Here is a 19,823-nt window from a genome sequence, read left to right as displayed (position 1 = left end):
CTGCACACTGTATACACAGCTGACTGAGCTGATCTGGTCAGTGATCCTGTAGGACCCAGCAGCTCTTGCAAGACTCTGCTCCCGGCGGATCACGTGACCGCTGGGTCAGAGGGCAGCCGAATTATGGCAGCGTCCATAGCCGTGTATACAGCGCTCATTGAGCGCTGTATACACAGCGATGGAGATGACAGGGGAGGTAATAAATCTTCCCTGCCATGTCTCTGGGAGCTCTGGGTGAAGTTACAGCTGGCTCCTAGCTTCAGCAGCTGCACGATCTCCGTGCAGCTACTGTGTTCTGACTGTACGTACCGGTACGTCCTGTCAGAACAAGGCAACCACTTTCTGGACGTATATAGTCTATGGGCAGTCCGGAAGTGGTTAAAGGGCACCGGGAAGGTCCTTCATCTGGATCTGTAAAAATGAAGTGATACAAACTGCATGCAACAGAAATAAATTGGACAAATAAGAAAAAACTGCTTGGATCTTTTTTGGGATTGAGCTGACCCACAAGAGTAGCAGGAGATTTTTGTAGTGAGCCCTGATTCTGTCAAAATAATTGTTGCCTACTAATAAAGGGCCATATAGCTTCAACAGAAGACAAAATAATGACAATATCTTGGAGAGAAGCTTCTACACTTTACAAAGATGTCTTTCTTATTCTGCATTGCAGATCCATTTTCATGAAAATTGTCCCTAACTGCAGATAAAGTTTGACAAAGTGGAAGATGTCACTCAAGCAAATGAGACAGACTTGGACAATAGTTTGGGGTGGTTATCTAGAACAGAGAGTGAAGCCCCAGCAGGAGAACAAGAATAAAACACTGACTTTCATGAAAATGGAACTGCAATGCAGAAAAAGAAAGGCATCTTTGGAAAGTGTAGAAGTTTCTCTCCAAGATACTGTCATCAGTTTGATACTGATATTCCTGTGGCAGACTCCCTTTAACAAAGTTTATTTCACCATTTGATATGTCTGGTATAAGGACTGATACCAGGAAAACAATGTAACTGTGTCAATGCAATGTAATTTGTCAAAGTAACTGAAGGGTGGGCTGTCAGAATTATTTCCTCATAACCCTATGTATGCAAATCCCATACCCACTTTGCGATAGAAACCGCGGCGCCAACATGCCATGATTTCTAAAACCGGCACGGTTTTGGAAATCACAGCATGTCAATTGTATCTATAGAAATGCTGGCGGTTACCCCATAGATATAATTGTAACAGAAAGTCCGCAGAGGAAAACTTTCTCTTTAAAGCTTCGGGAAGAACCGTGATGCGTTGCCACTGTGGTTTTACCCGCAGCGCTTTATAGCTGGGGGTCGTCCCATGGGTCCTTAGCCTTAAGCTGTTTTTTACACATTTAGATCAGAAGTGTTGGATTTTATGTATATACAGTATTTTGCATTATCTTTTACTATATGAAGTAGTGTTGCTTTGCTGCATTATTTCCTAATCACCTTCAGCATTCATTCTGAATTCCGCACATCAATTATGTTCCCACATTAATACCGCTGATGACACTTTCAGCTCAAAAATGTTGGAAAACTTTTCCCACCTCTCTACTCAAGAGTGTAACTGCATAAAGAAGCGGGATGAATAAATGATGGAGAGGGGAGAGGAACATATTTGAACTAGTTACTGGCTAATGATGCATAAAATGTTATGAATAAGTATCTATTTTTTGATTTATTACTTTAATTATCCGACATACCATGGTCCCCCGTTAGCATTTTTGGTGTAGATTTCAATTTTCTGTCCCAGGGTAAAATCTATTTATCATAATAATCAGTAAAACACAAAACCCTTTAACAGTATTTATAAAATTAATTTACCATGTTCAGCCCCTGGAGGATGACAAAGGAGTTTGATTTCTGGAGAATGGGTGTGCAGCAGTGTTTTCTGTAAAATGATCTATCCATATCAATAATTAAACCTTCGTACAGATTTCTTCCAAATAGTGGGACTTTCTTACCTATACTGTGGTTGGAAGGTGGTACTTGCTGGTTTGTGGGCTGCTGAACTTTTGTTCGGATGATCCTGCGGCAAGGTAAATACATAAAATGACAATTAGAGTTTGCTCCCCTGACGGCATATAATAAAATGTTATAAATGACAAGAAAGTACCTCTTTATTCATGGGACCTTCAGAAATTTCTAATTCACTAGCATAGACTGCAGTGCTGTAGAGAGACCGGCACCGTTCACATCAGTCCCATTAGGACTCACAATCTTGGGAGCCTTGACACAGAGTTTACGCTCCGCTCATTCTGAACGTAAATCCATTCAGACTGAGGGGCATAAAAAACAGATCCCATTGACTTCAATGGGTGCCGGCATACGCGCACTCCCCATTAAAATCAATGGAAGGCTTTTTTTACCTTTTTTACGCCGCTCACTCTGAACGAGTTTACATTCAGAATGCGTGAGCATAAACTCCATGTGTAGGCTATGTCCCATTCTCAAGCAAACAAACACACTCTATAGGGCTTCCCTATTAATATGTTTTTGATGACCTTTCCAAAGGATAGCCCACCAATATTAAAAAGTGGATAAGGTTGTGTTCACACTAGTGTTGGGTGACTGTTCGGGGACTCTATCTTCCATTTCACTTAAAATATGCAAAGAGAATCCCCAAATTGTTGGCAGAAACCCAATGGATCTCATTATAGTCTATACCGGTAACCGCTTTTTCAGCAAATAAAGGGTTTCCGTTTTTCAGGGTGCCAAGCAGACCCAAAAAAACGGAAACCCGAACACTAGTGTGAGCCTAGCGTAACCCTTTTAACCCCTTCCCGCCAATGGCACTTTTTGACTTCCTGACCAAGCTCGATTTTTCAAAATTGACATGTGTCACTTTATGTAGCAATAACTTTGGAATGCTTTAACTTACCAAAGTGATTTTGAGATTGTTTTTTCATAACACATTATACTTCATGTTAGTGGTAAATTTTGGTTGATATGTTTTGTGTTTAATTATGAAAAAATAGGAAATTTGGTGGAAATTTTGAAAAATATACATTTTATAAAGTTTGAAATGATGTGCATTGCATACAGATAGTCAGACCGCCAAAATTATATCATAAATGTCATGTCCCAGATCTCTGCTTTATGTCGGCATCAAACTTTAGTCGCCCTTTTATTTTTTACGGACATTATAAGATTTACAAGTGAAACAAGAATATTCAAAATTTTCAAGAAATTTCTAAAACCCATTTTTTAAGGGACTAATCTAGTTATGAAGGGGTTTTGAAAGACCCTTGTATTAAACCCCCCCATAAATCACCCCATTTTCAAAACTGCACCCCTTAAATAAGCCAAAACAACATATACCAAGTATTTCAACCCTATAAGTGCTTAACAGGAATTAATACAAAATGGAGGTGAAATTTTCAAATTTGATTTTAATTTACTAATATTTTCATTTAGCCCTAGAATTTGCACATTCACAAGGGGTTAAAGGAGAAAACGCATCCCACAATTTGTCATGCAAGTTCTCCCGACTACCATAGTACCCCACTTGTGGGTGTAAACTAATATATGGACACACCACGAGACGCAGAAGGGAAGAGGTGCCAAGGAGCTTTAGAGGGCAGATCTGGCTGTGATCAGTTTCAGGAACCATGTCGCATTTATAAAGCCCTTGAGGAGTCAAAACAGTGGAAACCTCTAGAAAGTGACCCCATTTTGAAAACCGCACCCCTCAAAGAATTTATCAAGTGATGTAGTGAGCATTAGTAACCCCAAAGTGAATATGTAAGCTGTGCGGAGTAAATTGGGCACACCAAATCCCATTCTATTTTCCCACTAGCTCCTATGACACGGACGGGGAAGAGGGGCATTCTGGGGGATCAGCGCTGGTATATTCTCTCTCATAAGCTCTAAATATGAGGTGTCCCCTGAAAACGCTCGCACAGATTACACATTTCCTTCTAGTCGCAGCCACTTATGTCCTAATGATTTGGCGACTTTTAGGGTTTTTGTCTTCACATTGTACAAGCTAGATTTTTATATTTATTTTCTGGCAATCTGGCCATATGAGGGCTTGATGTTTGCGGTATTAGATGTACTTTTCAATGCCACCATTTTGAGGTGCCTGTAACTTATTGACTACATTTTATTAACCCTTCGTGGTGGGATGTAAAAGGAAACATCAATTCTGGCATTGCTTTTTAGCATTTTTTTTCTTTCCTGTGCAACGTACAGCATAAGTAACATGTTACCTGTATTCTGTGGGTTGGTACGGTTACGGCGATACCTCATTTATATTATTTTTTAATGCGTTGCTATTTGTGCAGAATAAAATTCAATTTAGGGGAAAAAATCAATTATTTTTGCATCGCCATCTTCTGAAAGGCATAACATTTTTATTTTTCAGTAGACAGAGCTGGTTGAGGGCTTATTTTTTGCGGGATGACCTCTGATTTTTATTGGTATCATTTTGGTTTTCATCTGACCATTTGATTACTTTTTATTGAACATTTTTTAAGGCAAAGGTGGTGAATAATCATTATTTTGTGTGGTTTTCTACGGGTTTTTTTATGATGTTCGCGGTTCGCCGTTCGGGTTAAATAATGTTTTAATTCTATTGTTCAGGTTATTACGGACGCGCTGATACCAAATATGTAATTTTTTTCTATTTTTCATTATTTTACATAATAAAACATTTTATATGGGAAAATGGGATTTTTGGGGCTTTATTTATTTCTAATTTATTTTAAACTTATTTAAACTTTTTTATTTTTACTTTTATATAACTTTTTTTTTCTGTCCCCATGGTGGATTGAAGAAGTGATCTGCTGATCGCTGCTTAACTAGATGTACGCTGCAATATTCGTGTATTGCAGTGTACAGGAAGCTCTCAGCCCTGTGCACACGCAGGGCTGACAGCTTCCATTTTGGCAGGATCAACCAGGTACGTGGAGGGGGAAGTTATGGGGCAGACCCAGGGTCACTGATCAGACCCTGGGCTGCCCACTACCGGCACCCCCTGAAACCGTCTATTATATACCGAAACCCCTGAGATGCCGGCAGTCAGGTTTGACCACCGGCATCTCAGGGGTTAACACCTGCGATCAGACCCGGTTCCAACCGCGGGTGTTACAGGGCATTGTCAGCCGTAACATACGGGTGACACTCGCAGGGCATGGTGCGCACACAGATTCTGGGATGCGGATTCTGGGATGCAGATGTGGGAAGTCCTTCCCGGCAGCGCCGTACTATCACGGCAGATGTCGGGAAGGGGTTAGAAATACTTAAAAAATCCAAACATCAATCTGAAGTGGTGACTGCCATTTCTAACCACTGCCTCTGCATTAATTCCTCACAGTTTTCTAGATCTCTGCTTGCTGTCATTCATTCTGCTTAACTCCAGTGGATAAAAATCAATCTATGGTCATGTTATCTACAGTCCATGGCAATGTGAAGACCACACAGGTCCACTATAGTCAAACTCTTTAAACGAACTGTGCACCTGTCCATCACATGACCATGGACTGTACATCACGTGACCATGGACTGTACATCATATGACTATGGACTGATTTTTATAGACTAGAAGTAAACATAGAATGAATGACAACAAGCATATATCTAGAAAACGGTGAGGAATTGATACAGAAGGTATACTGGAGAATTGTATAACTTTTCATTAGCCCCTTTAAGCAGTGGCTTCCATTACCATGGTAGAGCAGACATTGCAGAATAAATTGTAGTATTTTATATCAGGTAATGATGATAGTTTTGTTACTGAAGACAGATATTTTTCCCTGTATGGTGTGTATCTAAAGAATTGGGCAATGCATTTCTGCAGTCCTATCAGCAGCTTTAGACATACTGTATAATCCATTCACAAGTTAGTTCCACTTAGCATTTAAGGTTTAGTGTAAAATCATGAAGAATTGTGCAAAAACATTATATGAATAGAGTACGTCTAGATCCTTGATGCTGTGAAACTATGAAAATGAGCCCAGTAATTGGTTTGACAGTCGCTGGTGTGTAGTTCACTTAGCGATTTTATGCATTTTATTAGACTAAGAAACATTTATATACTATTTTACTAAATATAAAGATAACATTCTAGAAATATAAGGTTACCATCAAAATGACACTATTTCAATCAAGGTATATTAATAGACTTTCATACTATTTTGTTAGATTGTTGTTGTTGTTTTATTATTATGTAAAAAAGGTTCCTTGCGAGACCTCCCTCTAGTGTTAAATACTAAGTACTGCAGTAATTAGGTGGATGCAGGAGACAGAAAATAGCTTCAGGGTTTGGTGTTTGTTTAAGGCACAGATTTTTGTTGAAACAACCAAAGATATTACATAATATATCTAAATAAAGAGAACTTGGAGAAAAGGATTAACGGCATCCTCTAGCTATCTGTGTCTATACTCTGATCAGCAATATTATGAACCTTACAATAGACAGGTTTTATATCAGTTTCAACCCATACCTGGATCCTGCAGTGAGATTGTTGCCATCTCACCAAGAATTTCACTTATGGTGAACAAAAAAAAACAACCCATGCTTACACATTATAACAAATGGTTATGTTTGTTTGTGCTCATTTAAAAGGTTGTTTTTGCATCTTTTACTGCTTATCTGTTGCTTTTTTATTTTTGCCTTTTTTGCCTCCTCCCCATACAATCAGTAAAAAAAAAGTATAACTAGCATGCTATGCTTTTTAAAACATTGCACCATTTTTTTCTACAATGTATGGATGAGATTAAATAAAATGTCATTCTCTTTGCTAGTACTGTAAAATGCTGCATTTCTACAACGTGCGGGCCCAGCTTCAAACAATCTTGTGAATGGAAATGATTCTAGTCTTAAATCTAGTCCTACACGGTAACCCATTATTAGCATGTTATATGAAATTATTAACATCTGTTTAGTCCTTGGTTAACGTTACTCTTTTTTATATTAAGGAACTGCATTAACAGCAATTCTCTAAGATACTCCCTGGGAAAAAATTTTAAGGGAAACGCTCTTTCATACCCCAGACTATAATAATTGGAGACCCAGGGGAGGATACAAATATAAAAAAAAAAGACTGTTACTTACCTCTCCCCGGCTCCAGTGCACTCCCCGCAGATGTCGGCCATCTTCAATGACGTATAGGACATCACGTGAGCAAGGACTTGCATCGCGACACATAAGAACGCAAGCTGCGACTCACGTGATGTCTGGGATGTCACCAAGTAGGCCTGAAGCCTTCCGGAGTCAGTAGAGGTAAGTAACTGTGTTTTTTAAGTTCCGGTTCAGACACATTTTTACCAGAACGCTGAAAGACATTTTGCCATTATCCCAGAACTGAGTTCCAGCACAATGCAGCCCAATTTAACCACTGCCTGTTACCCAAACTATTTTAGGGGTAATTCATCTGAAAGCTCATGCTTTTCAAAAGTAATCTGCAGTTGGGTTTCGTGAATGGGATGAGCAATGGAGTTGTTATGATGTATTGACAGGCATCACAACAGCCCCACAATGTAAAAGCCATATTCTGCTACTCAGAGAGAACAGGCACAAGCAGTTACCATATTACACAATCCTGCCTGTTTGTACAGGGTGTTTTATAGAAGCATATTACATAATTGAATATATATCTTGGTTGTCTTTAAGATAACAAGGTCAGAATTGGCTCTCCATTCTTTGTGAAATAGTGACTACATTTAGTACTGGACGTGAGAATTTGGGTGATCGGCCTGGGACAGTACACAAACCAGCACCGAGTGGGCGACTTATTTTCATTTCGCCATAGGTTCCTATTATTCTGTGTATATCCTAATAGCCAAAAGTGGTTATTAGTTTTCTCAAGTTTACTATCCAGTGTAATTTCTTTGCCTTTTATCTCAGAAGTTGCTGTTATACTGTAAATGTCTGATGCTTGTCTGTTTTCTTGTATAACAAAAAGTAAAAAAAAAGAAAAAGGCCACTGTATATTTACCTGTTTATGGAGCTGACACTGGGCACTGTGTCATTGTCACACACTCGCTCTGCTAATAGTCTGTCCCTGATTTCCCATGCAAACATCGTGGGATTTTGCCTTTTGTATTCTGCAATTTTTTCTACTACTTTGGGTGTTGCAACCTTTGGTTTCGATCCTCCAATTACTCCCGGCTTAATACTGCCAGTTTCATAATACCTACAAAAAGAAAAATGACAGTCAACTTTAAGCAAAGAATGATTTAATGAAAGGATCAGTCACATGAGGAATTTTATAGTGCTAAATAAATACATGCTCATTCCCAATGAATTCACAGCTCACACTTTATATGACATATGACATGTATGTGATGCCATTCTGATAAATGTACTGCCAGATTGTGAAATGGAGTGATAGAGATTAGCATACAGATTCCTATTGCCATCACACCATAAAGGTATAAGCATGTGAAAGGGCTGGCAATTAATCAAAAGTAGTCATAGAAAGCAAATCATATCTAATCTCATTTTACATTGACCTCTCTGACAGCCATTTGTGGGTTCTAGGAGAATGTACCTGCGTGGCACAGTTTTCTTATTGATGGAGTGTTTAGTTAAAGTCACCCCTAGGGTTATAGAACAATCAAGCATTTTCCATTTTCCCTTCTGACAATGCTATTTACTTATTATACTTATATACTTATAGAAGTATAAACTGCTTTACAGTGTCACATTTCAGATAAAAGTCATGTGCATTTTATTTTCAGATATCATTGGTATGGTTTGTCATAGGATTACATTGTGTAATTTCAAGAGAACATTGCAATAATACAAGGGGAAATCATAAGGGGGGCTTCAAACTGCTGTGAGCCTATCAATGGAAATACATAGTATACAGGCCACTATAACAGGCATAATGCTATACGCTCCCCCATTAAATCAGAATTTCATGCAGCCCCCAATAGATTATGAGTATGCACTGGCTTGTAAAATAGGACAGAGCCTGATGTACAGCATAATAGGGAATTATTGTTCTCAGAATAAAGGACAGGTCCAGTTAGGTTTCAGAGCAGTTAAAACCTTTACAGAGCATGTTTTATACTTAGGTCCAGTTCACATCTGCGTTCGGGTCATTCTGTTCCCCTCTCCGCACAAAAAGTCCTGCAATCAGCACTTTTCTTTCCGTATTTTTCGTGCGGAAACCAAGTGGTAACCATACGGACCCCATTATAGTCTATGAGGTCCACGGGTTTGCTCAGGTAACCATTTTTTTATGCAGATTAGGTTTCTGTTAGGGAGGTCCTCAAGTATACTCCCCGAATGGAAACCCATGCGCAGATGTAAACCAGGGCCTCACTGAAATGTCTTTGAAATTACCACCAAAATTCCAAGGAAAAGTGTTTTTCTAAGGGGTGATCTTCTTAAACATATAGTAGGGAAAAAAGTGCCACGGGAAATTGGATCTGTATAAGGGTGTGGTCTATTGGAGAGGTGGGATTGTATTCACTTATACTTTCATAGTACTTTTATATTCAAGAAACAACTATATCTCCAGTCCATGGTTGGTGTGATCGGGGAGGGGATGGTCATAGGTGCTGGGTACATGTGATATTTCCCACAAGTTCTGTTTTTTATTTTGCTCCTTTTCCTTTTGTATCTCTGGCACATCTGGTTGAAAGGTGATTTGTTTGGCTTCAGAGACATGGGTCGTTTCTTCTTTGCATAGAAAGTTCTATACAGCAAAGCAATGGGTCAGATTTACTAATGCAATCATGCATATTTTCTGGTATAATGTGAATTTTCAGACCCCAGAGTATAACAATCGGAGGCCCAGGTCAAGTGAAACAACATAAAAACACTGTTACTTACCTCTCCTAGGTTCAGGCAGGCTTCAGGCCTGTTTGGTGACATCACGTGGCCCAGGCTAGCGTCTTTATGTGTTGTGACACCGGCCTCGGTCAGGTGACGTCTGGTCCATCACTGAAGTTGGCCGAAATCAGCAAGAAGTGCACCGGAGCCAGGGGGAGCTCAGCAACAGTGTTTTTTATGTTTGTATCCTCCCTGGGTTGCCAATCATTATACTCTGAGGTCTGAAAAGACCCCAGAGTATAATAATTGTACATGGGTGATCCTCTATGGGGCATAATACTTTGTGAAGGGGCTACTATGGGGAATAATAATGTATGCAGGGGCCACTATGGGGCATAATAGTGGGTGCAGGGGCCACTATTGGCCATAATACTGTGTACAGGGGCTACTATGGGGCATAATAGTGGGTGCAGGGGCCACTATTGCCCATAATACTGTGTGTGCAGGGGCCACTATGGGGCACAATAGTGTGTGCAGCGGCCACTATGGGGAATAATACTGTGTGTGTAGGGCCACCATGGGACATAATAGTGTGTGCATGGGCTACTATTGCGCTTAATAGTGTGTGTGTAGGGGCCATCACAGTGTATAATAGTATGTGCAGGAATAAAGTTTGTGTGGGGAAGGGGGTCGTGGGGGGAGGGGGCAAATGGTGGGGAGTCAAAAGTCCGCCTTGGGGCCCTGCCTTTCCTAGTTACGCCACTGACGCAAGCTATATATTCTGGGCCACAAAAGTCCATGTCCAGCTGATCTTAGGTAGCCACAGCCTACCCACAACACTCTCCCCATGACTTGATCAGCCATTGTGAGTGGGTTTGAGTCATATTTTATTGTGCACTAAGGTCTGGGGATTCATTACCAGAGCTATGATCAACAGCTTATTAAAGGTAGAGCTGTGTCACAAAGGATGTGGCTGCACATGAACAGACCTGAATTTGCAAGGTCCAAATGGGAACTTTGTAAAGAATTCATAAGATAAGGCTGTAATGTGGCATGTTGATTAGGAAATCAATTCATTTTGTAATTGCATTCATTTTTTATACTGACGTCTCTGATTATAGTGCCATATTATTTGGTAAACTAAGACAGGGTTCCACTGTAATTAATATTTATCCAAATAATGAGCTATGAAATTCCAATTTATTGTTGACAGCCTAAATGAAACAAATCAACATGCTTAAATTCAGAATGCCAATATATATAAATGTAACCACTGCCGTCCTGCAGTTTTTTTGATCATGCTGAACTTGGACAGAAAAAAATTGTCTTGAGCTTTTGACAGTATTATTGTTTTCCTTACGCTCTGTATATGTATTTTACCCACAATTTACTTTGGAATACTTATCTAAACATGTTTTCACGATGCTCAAAGTACCTGTGCAATAACAAACTGGAATTTACAGGCGTTGTCCAGTAAGACAAATATTGAGAGACAAATGTTGTTTTATATTGAAAATTTGTACAATTTTACAATATACTTTCTATTTCGATTTCTCATGGTATTCTAGATCTCTGCTCAGATATTGTCTCACATGCTATTTCCGGGGCAACTAGAATATTTAATGATATTCTCTAGTCATCAACAGAGAATTTGCAGTGTGTCTGAATTTGGGAACGCAAATATATTTTACTGATAGTTCACTGAACACAATACAGACAATTTATCAAAAGTGATGAAACGGAAAAGTAGTAGAGCCGCCACATCAGACAGTAAGATCTGTTCTCTTTTTACCAACATAACCCCTGAAAAGAGAGATATGGATTCTAAATGGGCAACTGCTCCACATTTCTTTGCACCACTTTTGATGTGATCTTTGAAATTGCCCATTTTACCTGGTTAAAGGGGTATTCCATGTACATACCAATTTTTATTTTTGTAGATAATGAAAAGTTAAACATTTTTGCAAATATAAGTAATTAAACATTTTGCAGAATTTTAAAGATTTTCTCTAAATATCTTGAGGTCACAGTCTTGTTGTCTTGATCGGTTGCCAGTGGATACGACCATGAATGCAGGACCTTTCTAACATCAGAAAATCTGCCCTGATTTCCTTATTGTGGCCGGGATATCTTCTCATACATGTAATGTCCCTGCCTGATACCCAGTTACAGTAAGGACATCATAGCTGGGTTCCTGACAAGTCCCAGACCATAAAAAGTTTTTATGTTGGTGGTTGTATCCATTGGCATCCGATCAAGATAACATGCTGTTGTCACCACTAAGATGATTAGAGAAAATCTTTAAAACTGCAGAATTTTTAATTACTTATATTTGGAAAAATGTTTAACTTTTAATTATCTAGAAGTATAGATATGCTTATGTACATGGGAATACTCCTTTGAGTATATCCCTTTGAAACCAAACAGAGTTTAGAGGGAAAGGGGGAAAATTCTTGATCTGGGCAGTAATGGAAGAAAAGAATCTAAATAACCCACAATGGAGACAACAGTAAAATCTAATTTTTCACAAATGATAACTGATGTTTTGAAGATGAACTATGCCCAAAGGGGTCAACATACAGAAGTCTTCATCCACCAATACTATTTCTATGCAATATGAGCATAACTAAAGAATGAAAAGTTCGGTAATTCTAATATGAGCTTCATGAGGAATATTTTATTGGAACAGGCAATTGTTTAATAAAGGAGTCTCATTCATTATTCGCCATGTACAGACACACAGAGAACATCTCATATAACACATAATCTGGAAGCAGAATCTGAAATATTTCTGAACTGTTCTAGCACAGACTTAGGTAATGTAAGTAAAGAAGGTATAAATGAGGACAATTAAAAGTTAAGAAGATTGTATAAATCAGTACATACTGTATAGACTATTGTTTCCAAAGGGTGGTAGTACATTTTCATCAGACACTGTTACCTGCCAAGAATTTTGCTGACACATCCATGGCTGACTCGTAGTTGCCTTGAGATGTCACACGGCCGCACACCTTGATGGGCAAGTTCCACTATTCTTTGACGAACAACATCAGGAAGTGGTCGGCCATTTACAAATACTCCCCCTAGCTGGTTCACTCCTCCATGTCCTGCAAAACATAAGGGGCCAAATAAAATGGTAAACAACTGCATTGTGGATTCTTTGTTTCCAAAGACTATTTTAGATTAAGGGTTCGTGAATGTCTTTACTATATGCGTTTTACACTCTAAGCATTCAGCCTAGCCAATATTAATAATGCATTTTCATAGGGACCTTTTACAAATGTTACTGTTTTGTAGTGCCAAATATGCATAGTAGTATTAAGCTGGAGCTGTGATGTGGGATCTCTTGTAATAAAACAACTGATTTGCCAGAAAAGAAGCTATATATGGGGTGTTGTGGTTCAGTTACTCCCCAAAGACTCCTTACTACTTTTGGACAGAGATAGTGGTACTCTAAGTAGCAGGATCCTCAATTCAGTCCAGAGCCCAGGGACTTCTTGCAATTCCTCTAGGCATATTTATGCGAAATATTTGAAAGTTACATAGTTATAAGGACAAACAAACATAAACCTTAGAAAATTTGGAAATAAAGTAAAGACATTTATAGAATAGGGTTTATAAAAAGATGTAGCCTTATGGCTATAGAAAGATAACTATTGCATATATGAATAATTAAGCTTCAAATAACAATGAAACAGCCAGATTACTCTACCATTGCATATTAGTGAAATAAAGGAGGAAGATATAGAGACAGCTTTTATATACAGCTTTTTTTGTTGCAGATTTTGTTGTAGTTTTTTGAAGCCAAAGCCAAGAATGGCTGCAAAAAGAATGGGAAATAAATAAGAAACTCTTATACTTCTATTATCTGCTCAATCCACTCCTGACTATGGCTCAAAAAAACACAAACAAAATCTGAAGAAAAGAAAAGCTGTGTTTCTGCAACATGGGGCCTTAGCCTGAAGGAAATTTGCTAGAATAAGGGTAAGATCACACTGAGTATTTTGGTCAGGATTTTGAGGCCGTATCAGCCTCAAGATCCTGACCAAAAAGACAGCTCCCATTGAAATCAATGGGAGCTGGTCAATTCTTTTTTCCGGGAGCCAGTTTGTTCCGGCTCCCGGAAAAAGAATCGAGATGCTCATTCTTCAGGCTGTTTCGCCTTGCAATTTGGACTGAAGACACACCCTCCTCCGGAATAGGCCCATTCATTGGGTCTAATCTGGAGCGGAGTGCGCTGCTGGATGCCAGTTCAGTGCACCGGCTTTCAGTCGCGGCTACCCGTATTTTGCTTTGGAACCAGAGGCAGCCTCCGCCTCAGGTTCCGGACCAAAAAACCCTGTGTGAACTTACCCTTAGAAAAGCAACCTTCTCCCAGAAAGACCACCACACCTATCTATGGGTTGTTCTCGGTAATGCAGCATAACCCTATTGAAGTAAATAAACCCGAGCTGCAATACCAAATACAACTCCTGAAAAGGTGTGGACCTGTTTCCAGAAGTAAAACTCCTAATTATGAAATAGTTACATATACATGGTGACCAATAGTAAATCCCACAGGATAAAAAAAAAAGTGGATCCCTGAAGCTGTAAAAACTTGTACTTCTGCCTCCTCATTCACTCCAAGTAAATTTCCATTTTCTGCCATGTTGCAAACAGTAGAGCTGTACCTTGGCCCTGGTCACGCTTTCTGCAAGTCCGCTATCTCACATTAACCAAGTATGATATAACTATAAAATACAGAAATATCACTCAGAGACTGATCATGAGTGATCAATAGGTCAAAAATAAAATTTCTAGTAGACATGCGTAGTTCCATGGTTAATAAATATCCTTGATATTATTAAGGGGTTAATTATAATGTTCAGTAGTTCTTGAAAATGTTATATTCAGCACACCTATATTTGTGTGAGACTTTATTATAAATTCATAGAAACAATTTTATTCACCACGACTTTAATAGGTTCAGGTATCAACCAAAAAAAGGGCATGGCACATGTTATGGTTCATCCATATCTATTCTACATTCTTCTCTGCTTTTTATATTCATGTTCATTTTTAATCTTCACATCATGATATTGTTTTCATATGTATTCTCTTTGTAGCTGCATATATATATATATATATATATATATATATATATATATATATATTCATACATATAGATATAAATATGTACAGGCTTGAGTTTAAAATGCGGGCGAATAAAATCTGATCATTTATCTAGTAGCATTCTATACCATTAACTCTATATTCTTATTTACAGAAATATGGAAGTAATACAGACATGATATACATTTATGTGTATGAGGCCTTAAGCCAAGAACAAAAGCGTTAATGTATGAGCAGATGTTTTGTATTTGTAATAAAATTTTACTATATATTTCAGGATAGCTAGGTAAAGACAGTAAAAAAAATTGCAAGATGAAGGGCTTTTTCTTGTAAATACCCTTACAATTAATGGTCTAATAGAGGACTTACAGGCACAAGGAACAGTAGACATTTGTTAAGTGCATGACAGGAAGGTCAAATACATCTCAAGTCAGTTGTTTAAGCATGAATAATTACGAGAGACATTTATTCGATGAGGTGAACATTCTACAGGGATCTATTAACCGAGATGAAGAACACTTACAGAAATATACATACATGACTATAGAGTGTACAAACTACGACAATTAGCCAGTAGTGATATTCTGATGGATTATGCTATCCAAAGAATAGAAGTAGAAATTTTTCTTATAGTTTTCCTCTTTTAGGCTAGGGCTCTTTAGTAAACCTTTAATCAAACCGTTGCAGTTAAATAATGTGATATCTCATCCGCCACGTCACCTGAATGTATACATATGGGAAAAAAGTAACATGGAAAGAATTTCAAAATGTTTGCCCCTACTTTTTGCTTGTATGGAATTATTGATGCTATGCTACAGTTGCGATTACAGTGTTTCAGCACTGGTATTGTTCAGCTAACAGCTATCCACCCGTAATAGTGGTTAATAAAACATATATGGAACAATTGCAATTCCACTACACTTTGTGAAAAAGGCCACAGTTATTCCAAAATTATTTACACCAAGTATGCCATATATATCACATAGAGGTACACATCAAGAAAGCCTGGTATGCGAGTCTATGCTCTTAGAGTATGTTATAAGTATGTGAATAAAAAAAACAGATCAAGAGCTGTCTATGATCAAGAGCCAATAGTATTGGTGTTTTCAACACAGAATCCTCCTTCATAGTCTAGTAATACTTCTCTTTGACAAAAGAACATGACCAAGGTTTGCGGAAAGTAGTCACAATCTAATTTGTATTTTATTTATTGCCTACTAGGTGAATCTATGCAGCAGATTCGTGGGTGTAGCTGGTAAATATTCACAAACAGGTGGCAGAACAGGTACTCATAAGGATTATTGTGGAGGAGAGTAAGGGTATGGCCCCACATAGGCCGTAGCCAAAAAGCACTGCGGAAAAAACTGTGGCAGAAACGTATTGAGGTTTTTCCCGCAGTGTTTTTCACAGATGTCCGCAAGACTCTGCGGACTTTCTGCTTCCATTATACCTATACGGAATTCACCAGCATTTCTGTAGGTATAATTGACATGCTGCGATTTGCAAAGCACTTACGTTTTTCAAATCACAGTATTTCTACTGTGGATTATTTTCTGCAATGTGTGGATGAGATTAGCCACAATCCCATCCACTTTACAGTTAATTTAAAATGTCACATGTTTTGCTGCAGTGTTTCTGCTGCAACCAAATTGCGGCGTTTATGCTACATGAGACTTGGCTTAAGAAACCTTAGACCTATGTATATTTCATACTAAACTATTAAAAAAGAGAAACATATAATATTGCACTTCCTTGATTCCTAGGATTTCTCTATCTGCCATGAGCTTCTATGTGTTTCTCTCTTGTTATATACTACTGTACCATCTATGAAACTGTATCACTGAAATTTCCCCATTGTGGGACTATTAAAGGAATATCTTATCTTATCTTATCTTATCTTATCTTCACAAAATATGAATATCTAGATTTAAAGAGGACCTTTCATGTCCTCATCAATATTATATACTGCTAGAAATTTAACAGTGCACTGAATTCAATACAGTCAGCTTACCTGGTATGCGTACTGGTGCTGGAGATATAAGTGTTGTTAATTTTGGCACCAATATCTCCCCACTGTCAGAAAGGTAAGTCCTACAGCCTAGCATCATCACTGGGCTGTGAGGAACATGCCCCCTGTGAGTACAAGTCTATGGAAGGCCCGTCTTTGGGACAGTGGGGAAGCACCAATATCTCCAGCACTTTGATGCATGCCAGGATAGCCAACAGTGCACTGAATTCAACACACAGTCTGCTTTCTAGAGGTATATAATACCACACATTCATGAGGATGTTAAAGGTCCTTTTTAAGAGTTAGAAATAAAAATGGATATTAAATAAATTTGATATTTCATATGCATTATTAATACTATTTATTATTTATTTTGAAGCACTCCTCCAGTTATTAACAATTTTGCATAAATGTATAGTACAGTTGAATATAAGAAACTCTGGAGGAGAGCCTGGGCTCTTCATCTTGAAAGAAACACCCCAAGCAGCACTTTTGGCTAATTGAAATATTGCTATAATGCTCACTTTCTCCACACTGGAGCATTGCACCTGAATAAGAAAAGTACTGTTTGAGTCTATGTGAAGTGCCCTATATGGCTGTGTGGTTAGTTTAGGGTGGTTGATCCTGAAGATTCCCTTTAGAACACCATTAATCACAGTACATATGAAAATCATAACCATATATTAAAAAAGTACAATAAACATGGACTGACTGACGGATTAATACAGAGAGGAGGACCCTGTCCTGAGGTCTTACAATTTACATGGGAAGAGGGAAGGAGAGAGTAGATGAGGATAGAAGTTGCTCATATTGTAGCATGCAGCAGGGTTATTGTAGGCTTTGGTAGCCCCCTGAAGAAGCAGGGGCGAAACGGTCCGTCGGGGCTCAGAGTGGAGGTCGCAGCTGGTGAGCAGTGGTTTATATATATGCTTCACATTTTGTCCTATGTAGGTTGGCTTATGTAATACTGGCATGTGTGTGTAACTTTACATTGGTTCTGTTACCTGATATGCTTTTACTATATAGTGGTGATGGGGGTATGATCTTTGCAATGCTACAGATATTTTTCAATTAAGTGCCCTAATTTTGTGATATTGTGGGCAATAGGAGCCTATTTACATTTATATATACAAAATACTGGGCCTCTCTATACACACCTTTATTGTGGCTGTTCTCATCCCCTACACCACTAGCAGATTATACACCTGCTGGAGCTGCTCAGCCCAGTGCGACCTCCACTCTTGTTGTGTGTTTTTATGTGTTTGTTTTCCTGATACCAATATTTTTTACAATTAAAAACATTTTTGTAACAATAAATTTAGATTTAAAATCAAAAGAATTTTTTGTGTTATTTATACATTGATACTTAGTTGGTGCTTTGAGTTTTTTGCGGGTATCTTTGTTTTTTATCTAGTATTGAGATTGCTTTGGGTTTGTTATTGTAGGCTGTAGTCCTTCATTTTGTCTCTAAAGGTTTCAAAGCTTGGAAGAGTCTGGATATGGTTTCACAATTCTTGTGAGAAGAAAAGTTACATGTAGGTAGGTAACAGGAGATTGGGTTAGAGATGTATGGCGGGACAATTTAATATTGTTAATTGTCATTATTAATATTTTGAACTAAATTTGCTGGCCAATGGACAGCCATGAAGAGAAAGGGGGGAGGCATCTTCTATTTTTTCCCCAGTGGTACCATAGAATAGGGGGTCAAGGCTCCAGAAGGAAAGTAGAAGATGCACACTGGCTGTGTGCAAGAGGAGGTCCCACCTGGTACCTTGACCCGTATTCTATGTTTCCAGTGGGAAGAAAATAGAAGATGTACACAGGCTGTCAGGCTGTGTGCAAGAGAAGGTCCCACTCACCCCATCACTGCTCAGTAAGTACAATATAACCATACAGAGCAACAGAATATTGAATGTTATGTGGAGGAAAGGAACCATTACCTATGGCAGGGTGCAATTAGCTCACTATTACAGTAATAGTGCCCCACACAGGCAACAGCATTACTTATGTGAGTGGGGATATTACCTAAGGAGAAGGAACTATTACCTTTGAGGCAGTAGTAGGCCATCTATTACTTTAATAGTGCCCCACCAATAGCAGCATTACTTGTGTGGGGGAGGGAATTACCTGTGAGTGGGTGCTATTAGAGCACTATTATAGTAATAGTCCCACAGGTAATATGAAGAGGCTATTATCCATAGGGGGCACTATTACATATGAGGTGGCTCTGTAACCCAATCCCGCCCCTAACTCCGACCTCTACCACCTACCATCACTTAATGCATGGTAACTTTAATACATTTTTGAGGGGAAATTTAATAAAAGTTATATATTAGTACTATTTGATATTGAGAGCTGCAGTTCCAGGCACCACCACTACCTTGTGCAGACAGAAAGCTGTATACAGCATATGGATTTCCATACACTGTATAGATGGTTTTAGGGAATTGCTGCCCCATTCCCATTCACTAGAATAGGAGCAGAGCTGCTTCCAGATGTACACTTTATATTTCGGTTTCTGGAAGCTGCATCAGCAGATCAGTGCAGAGTCCCGGTGTCAGACAGATCTGATCCTGATGACATTATCCTGTGGATAGGTCATCACTATTAATTTACCTTCAGATCCTGGAAATCTATTTAATGGTTGGTTCAAAGAAATGATATGGAGCTCAGAAAGAAATATCTCTTCTCTTAGATAAACCTCATTGCAGTAGTTCCAGGTACACATCATGAGAACCAGTAGATATAGACTGACCAGTTTTATGTGTATTTCCAACTTCTTTTCCATTCATTTGTAGGTTTAGTGTCTCTTTAATTAAATTTGGTTGGCATTTAGTAGGATAAACCAGCTACAGCAAAATGCAAGCTCGGTGCCAGCTCATTTAGAATGGAATCAATGCAAGGGGAAAGTTACAGCGGGAGTCTGCTCCAATACCCACTGAACATTTGCATTGGATAAAGTTT

The 19,823-nt window shown here is 38.6% G+C and overlaps 1 protein-coding gene across 1 annotated transcript in view; it reads right to left on the bottom strand.

The window, feature by feature from the left end:
• PAX5 (paired box 5) overlaps nucleotides 1–19,587 on the bottom strand; it is a 158,157-nt gene extending 138,570 nt beyond the window's left edge. Inside the window, exons 1-4 of the mRNA XM_075262217.1 lie at nucleotides 19,476–19,587; nucleotides 12,681–12,846; nucleotides 7,953–8,150; nucleotides 1,977–2,041 (exon numbers count right to left, since the gene is read on the bottom strand). Coding sequence (XP_075118318.1) covers nucleotides 1,977–2,041; nucleotides 7,953–8,150; nucleotides 12,681–12,846; nucleotides 19,476–19,587 — 541 coding nt within the window. The remainder of the gene's footprint in view (nucleotides 1–1,976; nucleotides 2,042–7,952; nucleotides 8,151–12,680; nucleotides 12,847–19,475) is intronic.
• Nucleotides 19,588–19,823: the final 236 nt, after the last annotated feature.

The sequence above is a fragment of the Leptodactylus fuscus genome, chromosome 1 (genome assembly GCF_031893055.1).
Source record: "Leptodactylus fuscus isolate aLepFus1 chromosome 1, aLepFus1.hap2, whole genome shotgun sequence".
NCBI classification, from domain to species: Eukaryota; Metazoa; Chordata; class Amphibia; order Anura; family Leptodactylidae; genus Leptodactylus; species Leptodactylus fuscus.
Note: the sequence above shows the minus strand (reverse complement) of the source record. Positions and strands in the feature narration are given on the sequence as shown.